Source organism: Leuciscus leuciscus (assembly GCF_965113295.1).
Source record: "Leuciscus leuciscus genome assembly, chromosome: 7".
Taxonomy (NCBI): Eukaryota; Metazoa; Chordata; class Actinopteri; order Cypriniformes; family Leuciscidae; genus Leuciscus; species Leuciscus leuciscus.
In genome coordinates, this window is record NC_138731.1 from 12475044 (window position 1) to 12496568 (window position 21525).

Genomic DNA, 21525 nt, shown 5'->3' on the forward strand with positions numbered 1-21525 from the left:
CATATTTTCTGAGAAACTTTTTAATTGGCTGTTTTTGATGGATATAACTGAATGATTCGATTTGAAAACAAGTGGCTTAAATAAGATTGATGTGGATTAGTACAATGGTTTTGTATTAATCTGACAGCTGTTGTCTCACCTGTGCCACCTCCTCAAAGTCATCATGGCGTTTCTGGAGGGCTCTGGCTCTGTGCAGGGATTTGCCCACTCCTGTGTGTTTGCTGAGGAAAGCCTCTCCATGGTTCTCTATCCAGTCAATCACCTGCAACACACAAACACACACAATCCATTAAGTGCACTGACAAAACATCACAACACAGAGCTGAAAGAGAGTCTATCAAGCAAGCTTCTGTTTCCCCTAGTCCAGTGGTTCTCAACTCCAGTCCTCGGGACCCGCTGCTCTGCACATTTTGTATGTCTCTCTTATCTAACACACTCAGTTCAGTTCATGGAGTCTCTCCTGACGAGCTGATGATCTGATTCAGGTGTGTTAAATAAGGGAGACATACAAAATGTGCAGAGCAGTGGGTCCCGAGGACTGGAGTTGAGAACCACTGCCCTAGTCCATTCAATTTGATGTTACATATAGAAAGCCAGTTATAACACACACATCAGTGCCAGTGACTGCTCGCATACTCTCATGGGCATATGAAAGAGGAGTGATCAATCAGCATCGGTTTTCTGTCCAATAGTGATCCAAAGACTCTTTTTCATCATCCCTAGGGACACTGTGTTGCAAATAACATTCCTCGAGCGACATCTTTAGATTAGACTGATGTGAAATGTGACTTAGGCAACACAATCAAACACTACAAACACTAACACTACACTGAAAAAATGTCGAACATATATAAACGTGCAGAACAAACTCCCCTTATTGTCTATGTGCATTAATTGTGTTTATATATACAGAACAAACAAAGTAATGTTCAGAGCTTTTATAGCTGAGGAAACTGAAAGGTAGGGTAGGTGATTTCGGAGCAGCTAGCAATAGCAAGGTAGCTTTGAAACAAAAATCTTTTCCTTTTTAAAAAAGAAGGAAAATCTGTATTAATTCTATTTTATATATTATTGTACAGCACTTTGGTTTCAACATCTGTTGATTTTAAATGTGCTTGATAAATCAATAAACTAAACCAAACTAAACTTTGAAAGCATGAGATCCCACCCTCCTTTCAGAGCGTCTCCAAAGCCACACCTCCTTCAAAACACATGAACGATCACAGCAGAGTCTGCAAAGCGTCACAGGGACGACGTTAAATTACCTCATGTCTCAAAGCACATAACACCACAATAATAATGAACATAAACGACTTACAGAGCTCTTACTTGTACCACCTGACTGCTGCAGATTCATTTCGGCGTTGATAGTGTTTAGACAGAAACAAAAATCTGAGTCTGCGGACATGAACGGCACCGGGTAGAATGTTAAAGGTTTCCATCTCGTAATTGCGGTTATGACATGGCGTGAACGCAGCATAAGCTCATTGTTTTGGTTCAGGAGGAACTGTAAAAGGTGTCTGCTGTTTGTTTGCGGCGCTCAGTGACTGTCTACAACTCTGCATAGCCTTACGGAACGCACTGATGACGTGTGATGTCTGCGTCGAGATATGGAACTACATATGCTGACAGGCAGGTAGGACATCAGATCGAGTGGAATGATTGGACAAATTTTTTTTTGGTCCTGAGTCTTCCACAGATGGTTCCACCAATTCTTTTATTGATTGCTATAAGGATGTGAAGAGAGTTTTAACCAGAATAAAAAAAAGTTTTTATATAAAAAAAATGTCCTACCCTACCTTTTAATAGAGTTGTCAGTTGATTCATTCACGTGTCAACTCTGTCATGCATATTTCGCCCAAAATTCCTTAAAACATAAATATAGAAATAAAAATGTAAAAATAAATGGGCAGGTGACATAACATCATGTTTTCACTGTCCCTTCATAAAAACCATATTCATTTTTTTTTTAAACATTTTATTTTCATTAGTTAACGTCATTTAATGCATAATGCAACTAACATTAACTAACAATGAACAATACGTTTTATAAAAAATGCTGTTAACATTAATTAAAAATATATATTCATTGTTAATTGCATTAAATAATATTAACAGATACAGCTTGTGATTTAAATAATGTATTAGTACAAATTTTAATTAATATAAAATAAATTACTAAATGCTGCAGCACTTAAACAATTTTTAACAAATGGAACCTTATTTTAAAGGGTTACCAAATTATATTAAATGCATTTTTATTCAATTATACACTTTTTCAATATGTCTCAATTACATGATACAATTTTGAGAGAAATATAGCCTGACTATACTAAACCGATACATATCTGTGGTTTAATTGATTTCATTTTGAAACAAATACCAATCATCTGACCACCTTTTTCTGGTTACAGTCGTGGTAAATGTGGTTCTTCTGCTACACTTGCGTGTTTGCAAGTTATACAATGATAATCAAACATGCAAACAATTGCGTCAACGAGTTCTTGTTTCTTCTACATTGATTAATGCGTCCACTTCATGTTCTAAAAACAGCTTCCTTCCTTCACACGCACATTAACAGAGGCTGATGAGATAAATATAGCCCTGCGTGATGAGTCAATCAGAAGATACGGCTGCTCACAATCTGGAGTTCACAGATGGCACAGGTTACATCCACTCAATCCAAACACCTGTTTGGCCAAATAAATCAACTCATGATTCAATAACAATCAGGCATTTGTGTTTGACTATCAGTCATTGTGACTCGCAAGATGTTTGACTAAAAAAATCTGTTATGTGTGTGTTCATAACTATTGATTATACTTTGTAATGACTGTTTACATAAAGAACCTCAGCAAATCAAACTTATGATAATAATCGAGTACAAGAAATAATCAAGGAAAAAACATAATAAACTGAGCAGACTGAGTGTTTCGTAAACAGTCAGAACTGCTATTACAATTTTTCCTGCTTTAGGGGTCGGTGACAAATAAGGATGTCTAAGATTATGAAAAGGAAAAATCGTAGAAAAAAAATTGGTTTAAAATGCCAAGTTCTTAAAAGTGCAATCGTTGTATTCATTTTACGTGCCTTTCTCTTAAAAGATTTAACTTTTATTCTTTTGGCAGACACTTTTATCCAAAGTGACTTCCATTGCATTCAAGATATACATTTTATCAGTTTCTGCATTCCCCGGGAATTAAACCCATGACCTTGGCGTTGCTTGTCACAGTCATGTCTTGTTTAGTTTCATTGTTTTGTTCTGTTTAATTTGTAGTCATGGTTCACTTTGTCACTGTTTTGCCTGTGTTCTAGTTCATCATTAGTTGTCGTGGTTTCTTATTAGTTAAACACGTGTTTCCTGTTCTGTTGATCCTTCGCTTTGTGTATTTAAGCCTTCAATTTTCTCACTTCTGGTTTCCATATTAACATTTAACGTTAATATTTTATGTGTGTAGTGTTTCTTTTCACTCTCTCTGTTTTATAAATATTATCATAATTTGTCATTCAGCATCACTCATCTCTGTCATGCCTTACCCACTACCCCAACTCTATAACACTGGCCTCGATGAGAAATAAGAGGCATGCCTGCCCGTAGATGGTCCTAGAAGAAGCTTCGCCGAGTATCTGGAGTGGGTGCTGGTGCAGTGGGACTCACATTTTACGTCCTGTTGCATACTCTGTTGGATGAGTTGGATGAAGAGGAGTTTGCTGGTCTACAGTCTCTACTGGTCCCATCCAGTTCCAAGTTATCTTCATCTCTGCTGGTTAAGCCAGTTCCAAGTCATCTCAGTCTCGCTGGTAACTACCAGTTCCAAGTCCTCTTTGTCTTCGCTGGTTAAGCCCAGTTCCAAATCGTCCCAGTCATCGCAGGTTGAGCCCAGTACCAAGTCATCTCAATCATCGCTGAAAACGCACAGTTCCAAGTCATCGCTGGTTGAGCCCAGTACCAAGTCATCTCTGAGGAATTTGCTGGTCTACAGTCTCCACTGGTCCCATCCAGTTCCAAGTCATCTCAGTCATCGCTGGTAACGCCCAATTCCAAGTTCTCTTTGTGATCACTGATTAAGCCCAGTCCCAAGTCATTTTCATCTCTGCTGGTTAAGCCCAGTTCCAAGTCGTCCCAGTCATCATTGGTAAAGCCTAGTCTCAAGTCATCTTCATCTCTTCATCCCACCTCGTCTTTGTCTTCCAGCACCAAGTCTCCTTAGTCATTCAGTACCAAGTTGTCCACCATTGCCTCTGCCCAGCTCCAAGTCCATCCAGCATCCCTCTCCCTCCTCCTCTGCCAAAGCCATCCAGTACCTGAGCCTCATCTCTGTGGTCTCTCTTCAGCCCCTCAGCAGTCTCTGCCTGAGGCTTCCCAGTCGCCTTGGCCAGTGGATCCCTCAGTTCCACCTCAAACCTTCAAACCCCAGGTTCCACATTGCCCCTCCGACTCATCGGCTCCATCTTGGCTCAACGATCCATCTGCTCCACTATGGTATGTCATCCCTCAGGCTCCGCTGGGCTCCCTCATCCCTCTGGCAACACCTTGGTCCATCGTCAACTTCCGAATCGTCAGCTGCTCCTCAACTCTGCACCCCTCTGGCTCTGCCGGGCTCCTCCTTCCGTCCGATTCCACCATTGTCCTCATTCCTACTATCTCCGCCCTTGTCTGCCAAGACCACATATCCACCTCGGCCATGCCCACCTGCGGCTTAGCCATGGCCCTCCGGACTAGTGGTGTCGACCTGGGTCTTCGGCTCTTTGGCTCCACCTGGGTCTCCATTTCCACCGGCTCCATCTCAGTCGGTCGTCTCCCTGGTTCTGCCTTGCCTCTCCAACAAGGCTCCACCATGGCATCTCCCTCCATCGAACCGACACCACTGTGGGCCTTAATCAGGATTTGGCTCTGAGTCATCCTCTTGCTCCTCCTGTCTCCACTCTGGCTCCTCCCATCATAATGTTACAGTCATGCCTTGTTTATTTTCATTATCTTGTTCTGTTTAATTTCTAGTCATAGTTTTCTTTGTCACAATTTTTTGTTGTTGTTGCCTGTGTTCTAGTTAATTTGGTTTCTGATTAGTTGCACAGCTTGTTTCTTGTTTTGTTGATCATTCCCTCTGTGTATTTAAAGGTACAATATGTAAGAATTTTGTAATAAAATATCCAGAAATCACTTGCACAGTGTGATATATTTCCTGCAGTTGTGTACTTACAATATCCCAAAAGTTCCCAAAGATTTTTAATTTCAGAGAAATTCCAATTTTAAATAATTGGCCGTCCCGGAAAACCTGTTCACTTGTCGCCTGTCACTGACGTAATATCAACGTTATCCCTGGTTTCCGCTCAAGTACTGCCATAGTATCCATGACGACAGGCGTGGACAATTGTGCATAATGAGTGTAGTGCGTAACCTCTGGCTGCACGCTGTTGTTTCGTTCAAACATTATGGACCATGGCAAGCAGACTTTGGGAAAAAAGGAGAACTAAAACGAGGATCAATATCAGCGACTAACTTGGACTTAACAGCGCTTCACGAGTCACGACTTCACAGAGACGCAGCTCTTGTATGTACTTTATTAAACAGGTGAGCAAATGTACATAAAACGAATCAATGTTTTATAGCTCAACATGATGAAATGTTAGAATATGATCAGTGTGTTATTCTAATGTTGATCTAGCTCACTGCTAGTCTCATACAGACAAACTAACACATAGAATAACATTATAACTTTAACACACTCAAATGCAGTTTAGTGTGATAGTGTAGAGCAAGTGAAACAGCGCTGCGTTACCTCACAAGCTTCATTCGTCTAATACACGTCTAATACACTGACCTGTGTGAGCACTAATACAGCACTTGTGTTTGGTAGAATGAAATCTCCATTCCTTTATATCCGTGGGACTCGCGTGTGGCGCTGATATCATGATAAAAACATCAATGTATTCACTCATCCATAAACATTATTAGATCCATCGGCTTGACGACAAGTTCCATAATTCCGCAGGAAATTTTGCGTCATCAACTTACGCCTTTGTTATTGTAAGAGGTTAGCGACCCCTAGCGGCGAAAATTTTTACATATTGTATCTTTAAGTCTTCAGTTTTCTCAGTTCTTGTTTATTTGTTAACGTTTAACGTTGTGATGTGATGTGTAATACTATTGCTCTTTATGTATATTAAAATACTTTTCCTCATCTTTTTCAAACATTGTGACAATGCAATAACTTTGTCGTGGATAGTTACACCACCTTGACATTTTTTAACCAACCAACCAAATAAATAAATTAATGTAAAACTTATTTTATTGATTGATTGATTGATTGGACACAAATGTCACACCATTTACCCGTAGGGACTCCTTAATAATTGCAACTGAATGTTTTAAATGATGACTGTCACAGTTGGTTTTGAGTTTTGTTCATGTTCTTGTTTTCAGGTCTTTTGTTTTACAATGACATTTTACAAAGAAACTTGTCTCACACAATGGTCTAAAATAAAGGTCAAGGAACCATTTTGACCTTTACCAGACAAACACAGGAAAACTAAAATATATGCGTAAAAAAAACAGAGACACTAGATATTTTATGTCAGACTGGTACAGAACACTAACTCCATGAAATGGAAATCTCATGTGTATAAAGCAGGCTGTCTCTCACACCTCCCCCAGTCTCCCCCACCATGACTCACAACCCTTGTTTACTCTGGTTATCAGGGTTTCCCAAGTAACCGAGTCAAGACCACTTGTGAACTCTGCTGATAACCCCATGACTCACTGGTGACCACAACCAATTCATTACTAAGTTCAGAAAAAAAAGCAAAGATAACAAAGCAGAACCCCTCTGTTCTTATCAAAAAGGGTGTCTGACTGCCACAGATTGAGGCACATATCATATAGAGAACTCTAGGGAAGAGTGTGTTGAATGTAGAGAGGCACAAGAGTGTTTTTAAATAAACAGCTCACCCAGAAATGAGCATTTCTCTTATGTGGAAAAAAAAAGAGATGTTTCAACAGAATGTTGACAGTGAATTGGCATAGGTGCTGTCAAGCTTCAAAAATGACATTTTCAGGATACACATTCTCATTTTTGGGTGAAGTATTTCTTGTAACTGTAACTTGTAATGAACACAAATATGACTTGTATGTGTATGAGTGTGGGAGGTCTGTTCATTTACTCTAAATAACTCAACCTACTCATTACCTGTATTTAACTACACACTTGAAGATATTTGGCCACATCTCACCCTCCATTACTCAAGAATTGCAAACATTTCAGGGTGAGGCAAACTAACATCACCAAATATGGGTAATAATAACAATCTGTCTCCCAGAAAACATTCAGTATGTTGATATCTCATTCGAATCAATGATCCAAGTTTATCAGAGCCGTATGTTTGTGCTTAAAGAGTTTAGCATTTTTTATTGCATCCACCTGATCAGTGTTTGGAGGGTGAAATCTAACTCCACCAATCAGAGATTGAGTTTCATGCATATCAGAAAATCTGTGCATGATGCTTTAACAAATCAGTAGGTCAGATCAACTCTAAACACTCATCTAATGCAAGAGGTAAATTAAATTATTTTCTTTATACATCTACAAATCATATTCATATTCCACCACCTGTTAAATTGACCAATTTTTATATCTATGGTTCTACAAAAAAAATGTCTGATTGTAGATTCTGAAGATCAGTTCAGGGTCGTAAACATCACATTCTTCTCTTAAATTAGCCCATCGGTTTCTGGGTTATCTACATTGTTAATAGATGGGGTTTTAGAAAGAACTATAAAATAAAAAGTATTTAATAAAACTAATAGTTGTGGTCATGGATGCTGATTGGTCAATACAGTTTTCCAGTTGACATATTGACCAGTCAGTCAACTTACAAAAAACACAATACAGAAACAGCTATGAGGTAAAACACCTATTCAACAAATATTGTGTACGGAGACCATAAAGTCTATTAACCTGATTTTACATCACCCTGATATACTTAATATTATTATTGTGCAGTAGCTGTTTCTTAAAAGCAATAAATCACTCAAAGCAATGCTAAATTCCCATGAGAAAAAGTACACTTTAGCCTAGTTTTAAAAAGAGTATTTAAATAATACACTTTAAAAGAATATACTTAAGGACAAACTGATTGTAATGTTTTCGGACACTTAATTGGATGTTAATTGCAATTGACTGAAAATGTATTATAGTTTAAATTTAGATTAAATGCTTTACAGTTCCTCTTCACCCTATTTAAGTACAATGATTTAAGGATTTAAGTACATCTTTATATGTAATTTCATACATCTTTGTCTTTAAAGTTTACTGACAAGCATTTCACAAAAAAAAACCTAAATTAACTAAAAATACTTTAATGTAATTTCTATTGAAACTTGTATTTGTAATTCGTAATGTAACATTTGTAATGATGAAGTTGCAATCTAGTACATTTAAAATATTAACTTTAAATGTAATACTGAATAACAGACTACAGTTAAATTTACAATCCAGTACTTTACATGTTTTTTAGTATGTTAGTCAACACATCAAAATAAGTGTAATTATTTTAAGCACAAAAGCAGATTATTGAAACATTATGATTTAAAATGTACTTTAAAGTAAAACGTTTAATATGATATTACAAAGTGCACTTTTTAAGTGTGTTAAGAAATGTAGCCATGAAAGTGTACTTTTCAAATACATTTAAGGGGCTTTTTATTTAATTAATATTACATTATCTGCAAGTACAGTTTTTTTTTAAAAAAAATTAAGATTTGGAGTGCACTACAAATACACAAAGTTTATAACTTTGTAAAAAGAAAATTCAGAAGAGAGAATAGAGAAGATTAAAAACAACCAATATGCTGCTCATCATCCCTGAAACTGATACAGGAGTTGAGTAATGTCAATTTTATTGTTGACGGCAATGTGTTTTATTGTTCTCTGCACTGTGTTTGGCCTCTGGCTGGTCTGAGTCCAGCCCCCGTTTGGGCTCTTCAGCTCTTTGGTTCTGGTTCAGATCTTGATTTGGCCGGGTCTGCTGGCTGTTTTTCAGGGCTGACCCCGGCCTGATAAACCAGAGCTGAATCCAGGCCCAGAGCTGCCACAGACCCGCTGAAAGAGGCTAATGGAGAGATATTAACTGCTCCTCTGGGCACATATCCAACACTAAAAAAATACTCAAAAAAAAAAAAAAAAACATGCTGTGTAATATAACTGTACAACACTGAATTTTGGTGAACTGTTGTTGACAAATTTCCTCATTCAACATTCTGCACTTCAAAATTATGGATGAATTAAAGCACATGTAAGAAAAGAAACATGATAACTATTTTATTCCCGTACAAAAAAAGTACCATGTGTATATATATATTCAGTCTAAGTAGGCAACTAGTTAGGAACACTCTGTCAGTGAGAGTGCCTGAGAGAGTATGTGAACATATGTGAACATTTATCTACCTGTTGGACGTCCTGCTGGAAGACACAGAGCTGCAGTCTCTGATGCAGTCGAACTTTACGGTGCTGCCAGATGTTCTCCAGACGTCTCTGGTGATGCAGGACCTCATGGACCACGTCCAGAATACAGTGCACGGCTTTAGAGTAGTTAGCTGTTGCAGTCAGAGACTCTGAGTTACCAGGACTCAACGGCCGCTGAAGAACGTCAAGCAAAGCCTTACCATCCTGACTCACCTGCAGATAGAGATGTGGTCAGTGAGATTTTTTTAAATGAAACACCCCATTAAATTGATAAAGAGTGACAGCAAAGACACTTATAATGTGACAAGATATTTGTAATTTAAATAAATGCTGTTCTTTTGATCTCTCTAATCATCAAAGAATGCTGAAAGGTTTTCAACATTAAAAAAATTAAACATATTAGAATGATTTCTGAAGGATCATGTGACACTGAAGACTGGAGTAATGATGCTGAAAATTCAGCTTTGATCACAGGAATAAATTACAGTTTAAAATATATTCAAATAGAAAACAGTTGAAATTGTAATAATGTCACTGTATTTTTGTTCAAATAAAAGCAGCTTTGGTGAGCATAAGCGATTTCTTTCATAAACATAACAATTAAAAAAGAAATAAAGACCCCAAACTTATCCAAAACCCCAAATGGAAGTGTATTTGTCTGAAATGGCTTAAAATGACAATTTCAGTCAGGACCACTTCAAGTAGTAGCCTATATACATTTATTACAATTATAGCATACAGTTAGTGTTGGCGGTGTGGTTCTGTTCTGGGCAAAACTCCTACACCTGTCCATGCTGCTATGCCTGGACAGAGCGGGGAGAGCAGCAAGTCAACCCCCCCCCCCCCCCTTCCTTTTTTTAAGAATGACTTAAGTGCCGTTCTTTGCTCTTTTCTCAAAGAAAAACCTAACTCCAAGTCCTCCAGAGTCGCGGACAAAGCCGATTCGAAAGATGTTCGCCAGCAGCAGCTCTTCTTTGTTTTCAAGTGGCAGGTAACCGTCGCAACTCTGTCGTCATTATGTTAAGCCCGCCCCGCCTACTCTATACACGACGTGATTGGCCTGACCCAATTTAGGTTTTTGCAGCTCGAAAGTCAATGGAGAGTTGCTAGACTGCCCTGGCTGCAAAATACATTTTGCTGCCGCTAGGGTGCGTCTAGATTTCTAGGCTAGTTACGTCAGGTATCTGTGATAGAAACAGAGATCCTCCATTAGAGATCTGGATTATATTTGATTTTGTAAAACTACCCTTAGTGTTTTATTGTGTACCAAGGTCAATATGACTTGTTTCCATGTTTTAAACAATATCTACAACAGAGCACATTCTCTAATGTCAGATCTTTAAACAGAGTCATGGGTAAACATCTAAAGAGCTTGGAAACACAGGGATACATTTTCAGTCTGAGTATCAGGGGTGGAGATCTGTGAACTAAAGTAGCACAATAACATTGTGGCATTGTTTTCCTGTTGTGTCTTCAGATTAATTAGGGCCGGTTCACTAATTTGTTCTAGTTCAAAAAACATTAGTACAACTGTAGGTTTATTGTGTAACATAAGCACAGACACTTGCCATCCTCAGTGGACAGTTTTAGACATGACCCACATCACCTGGTTAAGTTAACTTGGTTAAAAACCACAACTTGATCCTAGAGAACTAGTCAACTACAGACTGATCTTGAATATCCTTTTCCAGTCAAAAATACAAGAATAGGCAGTATCCTCAAAACTATGTTCCTTCTTAGAGAGAAATGGTATCTGCAAGGATTTCCAGTCAGGATTTAGACTGTATCATAGTACTGAGACTGCTCTCATCAGAGTCAAATTACTTGCTCTTTATCATCCGATCATGATTGCAACTCTCTATTAGTGTTACTGGACCTTAATGCTGCATTTGACATTATCAAACCCCAACATTCTTTTGAATAGGTTCGGAAATTACATTTTGCATTAGTGGAACCGCATTGCCATGGTTCAATTTGTAATTATCTGACCATCATAAATTTGTAGTAAATGAAGAGGTTAATAAAAATCATTATGGAGAACAGCAAGGCTCAGTACTAGGACCGTTGCTTTTCATCCTATACATGCTACCCTTGGGAGATATCATTAGAAAACATGATGTTAGTGTTGACTGTTATGCTGATGATAGTCAGCTGGAAATTTTTTGCAGTCTGATGAAGCATACCATTACACAAAACTGCATAGTTTTTTTTTTTTTTTATAAATAAAAAATAAGCATAATTTACACAGTAAATGTATTGTTTTCTAGCCCTGAGTTTTTAAAACAGTCATATCATTTGTCTTTCTTGCGGTCATAACTCAAGAACAAATGCTTTTCAAATATTATATTTCATGTCACGTCATGTCACTTCACATATCAATCAATCAATCAATCAATCAATCAATTAATACATTTTCATTCAAACTATTATATTATTTGTCTAATAATAATTTGATATATGGGATTGTATTCCGAGTTGTGTTCTCACCTCTGTATAAGCTTGTGTGACCTGTTCATAGAGCGTCTGATGATGATGAATGGCCAATTCCAGATCCTGCATCTCTGATGGCAGCCCACCTTCACTGCACATCTTACACCACGCTTCCACACCAGATAGAAACTGCAAAAACAGAGAAATACAGACCAATTATTTCACCACTGCATCATTATTTAAAATGATTTATCATATTTATAAAAGCTATTTACATGTTCTGAGAGCTACAGTTGAAGTAAATAAGAAATGTGGTACCTGCTCAGATTTCTGATGGAAGACAGCAGACATGGCAAGGATGGTGCTGCGTTCATCAAGAGCAGCGGCAAAGCTCTTCCACTCCTGATCGAGCTGAGTGCTGATCTGTTTGATCTGCTGAGTCGCGTAGTGACCAGCCTCCGACAGCCGGGACGCCACTGACATGATGCGGTTTATGTTCACATATGCATTCTGGAAAATGTGAGATTAGAAATCATTGCAACGTGTGAAGGAGGGAGCAATAAACAAACACGGCAAGATGTCATAAAAAATAGTGAGAATCCATAAACATCATCTTCATATGCAATTTTTATAATTTCATAATTAAAATATGGTTAAAGTGTACTGCCGAATATCACTGGCAAGGATTTATGGTAAACTAAAATATACTTTAATGTCATTTCTATTGAAACTTATGTCATATTTTTTTACATATTTGTAATTTCACACCTGTAATGATAAGGATGAAAATTAGTACATTTAAAACATATACACTTTTATTGCAATATCAAATAACATGCTTAAGTTAAAATTATAAGTACTTTATATGTGCTTTAGAATGTTAGTAAAGACATCAAAATAAGTGTACTTCTTATATTCTTAAACCAATTATTTAAAATGTGCTTTGACATTATTACAAAGTGCACTTTTTAAAAGTGTAATTAATTGTGTTAAGAAAGTCATGAAAGTGTACTCTCTTTAATTTAATTTAATTTAATTTAATTAATATTGTATTTTCTGCAAGTACAGTTTTTTAAATGTATTAGTAAGATTTAAAGTACACTACAAGTGCACATTTAGTACAATTAATCACACTTCTTTCTCACAAGGGATAAATCACTGGTGGTTGTGTGCTACAGTGAGTTTACCGCTGATATGGGGTGTTCTTAGGCACTAGTAAAGGCTGGTTCACACGGGACGATTTTAAAATTGTCGGACGATTTTCCAAACCTGAGAGACCCCACACACGGGGATAAAAAATCACGGGTCTAACAGTTTTGGTCGTACAGTGTGTGGTGCGCAGCCACACGGCAAAATCAACACATCACACACAAACCGATTTGACTCCCGAGCATTCCCAGATCAGACGGGAAATCGCGCAAAATACCTCGAGATCAAACGTGACTTCAGAGTAAACAATCATGGCGGACGAAGAGGATGCAGTGGCAATAGTTTGTAGTTTGTTTTTAACCGAAAAAAAACATTATCAAAAGAAAAGGCGATGATCTCTGACGTCCACCGGACTTTCTGGTGGGCCATGCCGCCAGCTGTTTTGATTATATTTCCCGGTGTTTCCTCGCCGCCTCGTCACCTCGCTTTCTGATTGGCTACACTCCACAGTCCACAGGCTGCGTGCTCGGGGGACACCACACACGAGAAGAAATCGGGCCAAATAAATCCAACATGTTGGATATCCCCGATTTGAGATCGGAGCGGTCCCGACGTCCTTCCGAGCAGACGAGAGCAGCCTTAACACACCACACACGGCAGGAATATCTGATCAGATTATTTTACGATAATTGGAGCATCCTTAAGATTGTCGGAAGGGGTGAATCGGGGCTAAAATCGGCCTAATTATCCTGCCGTGTGAACCAGCCTTAAGTTTAGTTTATTACTTCATTCAGTTTATTATTGGTAATAATTGAAATAAACAATCAATCCATCAAATAATATAACTCACTAGTTGAACTGCACAGCTGTACAAACGGTACAACTCTTTACAGATGTTGAGCATCATATAACTTTGCTACATTCATATACAGTAGAATATGTGGTAAGTGCTGCTCATCCAGTCGGAACTCTCTCTTTTTTTTTTTAAATGTATTTAAATCATGACAAGTCTCTGAATAGTTTTAACATATGACAAATGTTAATGTTTTGATCTTGGTGTACTAGATCTATCTAGGCAGGTGGAGCTGGGGGAGGTAGAGGGTTTCAGAGGAACTCTATTGCAGGACCAGCTTACAGCGAACACTGAACCATACCATTTAAATATGCATTGACATGCGCACACTGAACGAATATACAGAGTTTCCCGCTGTTTGCGCATAATAACCATTCTCCTAAATTGGTTCTTTATTTGTTTTAAACAGCAGACTTAATATTTATCCATTTCTGGTCATAATTTGGAGTCAATGAGCATATCTACCGTGATGCTTATATTTATTCACACAGTAAAAATGCCCCTTCCCGCGTATGTGTTTGTTGATGCGAATCCGAAACAAGGACTGGTGGGACGTTGTCCTGCTCCACTTCACAGACGCTAAGGGAAACGAGAATTTTAGAATGACGGGACACTCATTTATATGACACTTTATTCAACAGGAAGATCAGCTCTTTCCGCACGTCATACGTCATTACGGTATTTCAACGTCATTGCACATGCGCGGTCCTTTCAGTTTCGGTTTTAAATCCGATCAAGTGTTTACATGTTCTCTCGATCGGATTAGAAAAGAGACCCATTCAATCCATTCAATCCAATCTAAATTTAGTCCAATTGAGCCGTCAATCCGATTACTAACATATTATTTGGTTGCATGTAAACGTAGCCAATGTGATTGCTAGTAGATTGCATGTAAAGGACCTATCAGTCTGTGCCATCTACCGCTTTATGAATGAACAAGATACATCTTCTTTCTCTCACTGTAACTACCAAGAGATCTGAAGGGGGAAAGAGCCCTCTTAACCACATTAGACTAATGACACCATGAACACAAATGGACTCATATTAAAACCAAAGCCTAATGAGGCAGAAAGCAACATTCGTGCTTGGATAAAGAAGAAGAGGATGAATGAACGAGATGAATGAGTGTGTTTGTGTCTCTGAGATCAGATTATTGGGAGCTTGATTAAAGTGGTAGGAGGAATTCTGGCTGGCTGAGAAGACTGCAGGAATTACAGAAACAGTGATCTGAAGAATGAGTTTCAGGACATGCCTACTGTGTGCATTGACGAACCAATCAGGGAGCATTAGCTGCATACAGAGTGGTAGATAACCCTAGCTATGCTGGTTGAAACTGGTTGAGCTAGTTAACTCTACTCATCAATTCGACTTGAAACAGTTGACCAGCTCAACCACCCTTAAGTGATAGTTATCCTAAAAATAAGAATTCTGCCATCATTTACTCACCTTCATGTTGTTCCAAAGACATACGATTTTTGTTTAACCTCAGAACACAAATGAAGATACTTTGAATATTTGTCCATCCATTATATATAAATGTGATAAAGACATTGTGAACGTAATCCAAATTAATAAAGCGGTTTAATCCAAGTCTTCTGAAGAGAAACAATCGTTTTATATGAACATATTTAATTTAGGAATGCTTTTTTTCAAATATAAACATTGATCGATGCACATACATATGCATTCAAGTCCTCCAGGGAAGTTGATTTACGAGATGGAAAGTTGTAATTATGACGTCAGGTGTGTTCACATTACTTAGGTTAAAGCAAGATGACAATGTACCTTTTCTACAAAAAATAAATAAACTAATCAACAATAGTTATTAACTCTACGTCTTTAAAATAATGAATAAAGAAAGTGCATCAGGTTTGTTTTTGTTTGTATATTTGACCAGTTAGGCCTATATATTCTAATATAATTGTAAAATACTAAAGGTATCCTATACAACTAAGACAAACATTTCATTTATTTGAACAAATTTACCAGTACTACAGATTCTGGATCTATTGCGTCAGACATGTTCTCTCACTGACAACTCGGAAACTCGAGAATCCAGAGTTTCCTACTCATAATTACGACTTTGCAGTGACATTCATGTGCATTCATTGCATAAGTACGATATAAACACAACAATAGAGTTCATTAAATATGTTCAACAGAAGCTCAACCGTGCTTGCTTGACGCGTGAGAAAAACCTCATTGTTTCTTGTGCGTCAAGCAAGCACATTTAAGCTGCAGTTTATAAAGTGATTGAGTCTACTCAGAAGACTTGGATTAAACCGTTCAAATCATATGGTTTACTTTTACAATGTCTTTATGAACTTTTTGAAACATTTTCTAGTGTGGACTTTTAATGGATGGACAAAAATGATGAGGGAATATTAAAAAGATGAACAGAAGACTTATGGGTAAGTAAATGATAACATACTTTTCATTTTTGAGTGAACTTCCCCTTTACCAAACTCTTATGATAGTTCCCAAGGACTGTATTTTACTATTGGTATGATTTGTATAGGGTTGTGTTTAGTGGTGGACTTTAAGGATGGACCTTCAAGGTGACGTTCTACCTACAAATGTCAGATTGTACAAATTCATATGAAATCGCCAACTCATACAAAACCCAGAATTTTAAGTATTGACTTTCTACAAAACCTAAAATTTCTCCAAGCAAACAAAATCACCATGGAATGACGTACCATGGAGTTCATGGCGAAGTGGTTGTGCTGAGTCTGTAGCTCCACAGCATGCTGGTAGCTCACACCGATCTCTGTGTGGCTCTGAAGAAACAACTCCTTATTGTGACTGATCCAGTCAAACATCTACAGAGAGAAGACAATAGAAAGTCAGTACATGTAATCCTGGACCATTGCTTTATGAAGTTTACACATCACTACGGTTGGGGGTTTCATATTAAACAGACAGCACACATAATTAATCAAACACACAGACTAGCGTACGACAGGCTCAGGACAGATAACAGAATGACAAATGTAAAAAATTCAACCGTTTAGTTTTAGCAGGCGATAAGAAATCCATTCATATAAGCATGTTAACTTAGGGAGACATCACTGGATTAACAGCGTTTTGTGTTTTAGTAAGAAAAAATGACGGATTGTGTACAATCAGAGAGGTTTGCTGGGGAGTCTGGTGTTTTGTCATGAATTATGATAAAATCCACTTGTTGATAAAATGCTATGCTAAAACACAGATATCAGTAGTAGGAGCTTTTAAAGGATTTACACTGTCTGGAACATTCGTCTAGCAATATTTTTTAAACATTAAATGCCTTTTTGTCAGTGTCAGAGTTTACCATTCCCATCTGTGACATCATATACTGTAGGCTACATACACTTGCAGACAAAAAGTATGTGACATCATATACTGTAGGCTACATACACTTGCAGACAAAAAGTATGTGAACCCTTAGGGTTTACCGTATATATAAAAAAAATATATATAAGATGTATAAAATAGTAATAAAAAAATATTTTCTCCACTTTAAAGATCAGTCCAAATTTTAAGACTAGATTATTTACAAATTCTAAATGCTTTTTCAAAGGTATCTAAATCTCTAAGCTGGCTTCTGAAGAAGCTAATTGGAGTCAGGATGGAGTCCAAACAATGAGACGATCAATCAAATTTGATGGCTAATTGATGCAGAAATCCATGCTAAATCATATACTGTTGTGACTATACATGTTTTATACATCAAAGCTTTAGAGAAATATGTATTGCATTGATTAATTCATAAACATGCTTTAATTAACAGATAAAAATGCTACATAATGAATAATAAACAAAGATGCAAATACCAAAGTCATTAAAATTTTGTCCACATGTTTCACCACCATGGCCTCCACTGCTTTCTGAGTGACAGACAATTTATCCTTCTATACCGAATAACTATCCTAAATAAATATTTAATTAGAACTGCAAATTAATTGCACGTGTAATCAAGATAAGAGCTGAGAGACAGGATAATTGATAATCTAGTTGACTGCCTGCATTCCTATTATATTAAATGGATGGTTTAATCTAATAGGGCTGGGCTCGTTGTAAGAGAAGTTGGACAGAGGTATTAATTAGCAGAATGACTGCTTGCTCTTGACCTTTTGACATAAGGAGGCCTGGCACAATGACAGACAAATGATTTTCAATCATGTTCACTCGCGACGAGTGAAAGGTTGTGTGGCGGTTGCTAAAAATAAACGCCTGCGCTCTTAACTAAACAAAATCATCAGAACAAAGCACTTATGTGTACTCAGTATCAGACGGGCCCATGTGAGCGGCCCTCTGGCCCTTCAACTTGTGTCTGAACAATTATCTCAAACTCACTGTTATCATGAAGTGGGGTGAAGTTAGTGCAAGGTCACATCTTAACCATATAAAGCCTGTATTTTATTTGATTCATTCTAAATTATCAACATGATCCAAACTTTACTGGAAAACCTGTTGCACACAATCTACTACAGCCTTCTGTCATCTGACTGATTGTGCATACGTTTTATAAAGTAAAGGGACTTCAGATTGTGTCTTTTTTGTAAGAAATCTTTACTGATTAAACGCCGGAATAACTAAGATATATTATTGGGATAAATAGTTACAATATTTATATAATTGAGTAGTCTGTTGTACTGTTATAAATATCTCATTGATTTGCATTACAATCTATCAGAATTTAATCTTTGACCTTATAAATAACAACATCTACTGTACACCAAATTGCAGATTTTTGCTCAGTTTTTGCCTGGGAATAAAAGTGAGGTGTCTTTTTTTGTTCTTAAGTATGAGCTCCATATTCTCACAATATCATACTATGCCTGCCATTCTCTATATCATTTTCTGCACTCTAGATATGTTTCATGGTTTTATATCCTGAATCATGATTGGGACTTTTGCCGTTTCCAACCAGCCTTTATCATTTGCTCCTCACCTTTTCGATTTACCTATTTTGGATAGGTCTTTAATATAAAACGGCAAAAAAAAAGTGCACCACATAGTCCTCTAATTACCAAGTAAAGTAATGATACTGAATATACCAAGTATACTGTATGTCAAGTATATACTTTGTAAACCCATTTGGGTAACATTTCAATAAAGCAATGTGTCCACCAAAGCGTTTTTCCTTACTGTCGTATTTTTCCAATTGTTTTCAAAGTGAGCGCCACATTTTTTAAACGCCAGGGTAGGGTTGCACCAGCTGTTCGTAAGTTCTTTCTTATATTGGAAAGTAAAGTCCACACAAGAGGCTCAAAAACTACTTGCTAACTGTACTTTACTTTTTTGCACCATTTGTTCATAAGGCAGAATGTAGCTAATAGGTCGTAAGCTCTCCGTAAAGTAATGCGTAGTCACATAATATTACGATATACCCTCGATGATCCAAAAGCAGCCTTCAAATACGTGAGCAGAAATTGAATTGAAATGCTGTGAATTTCAATTACCTTTCATTGGTTCACTCAATGCTGCGGAAGCCGTCGCTATGAGAATAACTTCGGAGTGACGAAAGTCTGAAGTCCTTATGCCATCACGCCATTTTATTGGCCAGATAGATATATAGATGAGGTTAATTCTCGTGTTACGCAGCACGTTTGAGCTTCTGCAAGAACCAATGAGGTTCATTCTCGTGTTACGCAGCACGTTTGAGCTTCAGCAAGAACCAATGAGGTTCATTCTCGTGTTACACATCACGTTTGAGCTTCAGCAAGAACCAATGAGGTTCATTCTCGTGTTACACAGCACGTTTGAGCTTCAGCAAGAACCAATGAGGTTCATTCTCGTGTTACACATCACGTTTGAGCTTCAGCAAGAACCAATGAGGTTCATTCTCCTGTTACACAGCACGTTTGAGCTTCAGCAAGAACCAATGAGGTTCATTCTCGTGTTACACAGCACGTTTGAGCTTCAGCAAGAATCAATGAGGTTTGTTCTCGTGTCAGGAAGGTTCGTTTCAGCTTCTTTTTATGTTCGCTGATCAATGTTAATATTTGCATAACATTCTTAATTGAATCTATTCATTATATAAGCGATCGTGTCTCTTCAGAAAATTTGGGTTTTCTCTCTATTCATGTTAATTCGATTTATGATCTCTTTATGAACTTTTTGAAGTGGTATAGTTGCATGGACTGTCATTTAAAGGGCACCTATTATGACTCTTTTCACAAGATGTAAAATAAGTCTCTGATGTCCCCAGAGTATGTATGTGAAGTTTTAGCTCAAAATACCCAACAGATCATTTTTTTACAGCATGTTTAAATTGTAATTTTTTAGGGCTCAGAAAAACGCGCTGTTTTAGTGTGTGCCCTTTAAATGCAAATTAACTGCTGCTGCCGGCCCAGGGGGCGGAGCCTCACGAGCTCGCGCTTCAGTCAGGACAATCTCATCTCAGAACAGAAACTCTCAGTTGCGGTGTTCATTTCGACTCGGAGTCGGACAATAATGCCCACAGAGCCAGAGAATATATGCTGTATGGACATAGCACAGGTATAGTTTAGTTTAATTATGGTTATAACTTATTTGTCATCTGCTTTTATCCACTAATACAAGCCTGCTGTAGCAAAACCCGTCCGAATGATGACCAAAATATACTGACGAGTTCAGTGAAGTTTATTGTACATCACACAAAAGATGAGCGTTAGTTTTACTCCAGAGAATCTCTGTAAGAGCTGAATAAACATAGTATAAGAAGTGCGCATTAAAGTCTTATCCATAAACTCTCTCTCGCTCCCTTTCATTATCAACAACATACACAGCGAAGTACACAAAACACTCGTTACAACTAACAGTAAACAAATATACACACCTTTTCAGTGGGTGCTAAATAAACTGGTAAACCTTATATCCGTAAAATGACTCGAAGAGCTGTCATAAAGAGCGCGCGCTCTCACTTTCATTTCTTCCGTGTCCAGTCACGTTAGGCCTGTTGCTCCGGAGAGTGTAAGCTTGATCACTAACAGTACAGATCCATCCTCGAGTAACAACGAGAGTAAATGAAGACTGATATGTTCATTCTTACATCCATCAACAACACACCTCAATCGCTTAGGAGACATTCTTGTCTACAGCTGCTCAAGCATCGAACAATGGCGGACTGTGTCCAGCTCACTCAGGGTGGGTCTATGCTCAAACTGAAGTATCACTCAACAGTCGTGGGAGGGGCCTGCACAATTCTACGTCACATTGCGCCGAATCTGTGAACAGCTCATTCTGAGACAGTGCTTATGATTTATTGAGATTGTAAAAAAACCACTGGGTGGATTTTTATCATTCTAGGGTGGTTTTGCTCACACACTGCCAACATACATTTATGTTCAAACACCATGTAAAAGTGAATTTTGCATAATAGGTGCCCTTTAAGAGACAGTGATCAATTCATTTAAAATAACTGCATTTGTGTTTCGAAGATGAAAGAAAATCTTAATGACATTGTTTCATTTTTGGGTGAACTATCCCTTTAACTAACATCAATAAAGGTTAATAGATGCTGTAAAAATATATTGCTCAAATTTAGTTCATGTTAACTAATGCATTAACATTGTAAAGTGTTACCCATATTTGCAAACTATTTGTGAAAGAATGGAATAAACCAAAGTTTTGGAAACGCTCTGGAGTAATAGCACACCAATGCAA

General features: G+C 37.6%; 1 protein-coding gene across 7 annotated transcripts in view; it reads right to left on the reverse strand.

The window, feature by feature from the left end:
- The window catches only part of kalrna (kalirin RhoGEF kinase a), a 223734-nt gene that overhangs the window by 114690 nt on the left and 87519 nt on the right, over positions 1–21525 (reverse strand). For all 7 annotated transcript variants that reach the window (XM_082176022.1, XM_082176019.1, XM_082176018.1 and 4 more), the window contains exons 6-10: positions 16593–16715; positions 12210–12401; positions 11949–12080; positions 9444–9674; positions 140–262 (exon numbers count right to left, since the gene is read on the reverse strand). In XM_082176022.1, coding sequence (XP_082032148.1) covers positions 140–262; positions 9444–9674; positions 11949–12080; positions 12210–12401; positions 16593–16715 — 801 coding nt within the window. The remainder of the gene's footprint in view (positions 1–139; positions 263–9443; positions 9675–11948; positions 12081–12209; positions 12402–16592; positions 16716–21525) is intronic.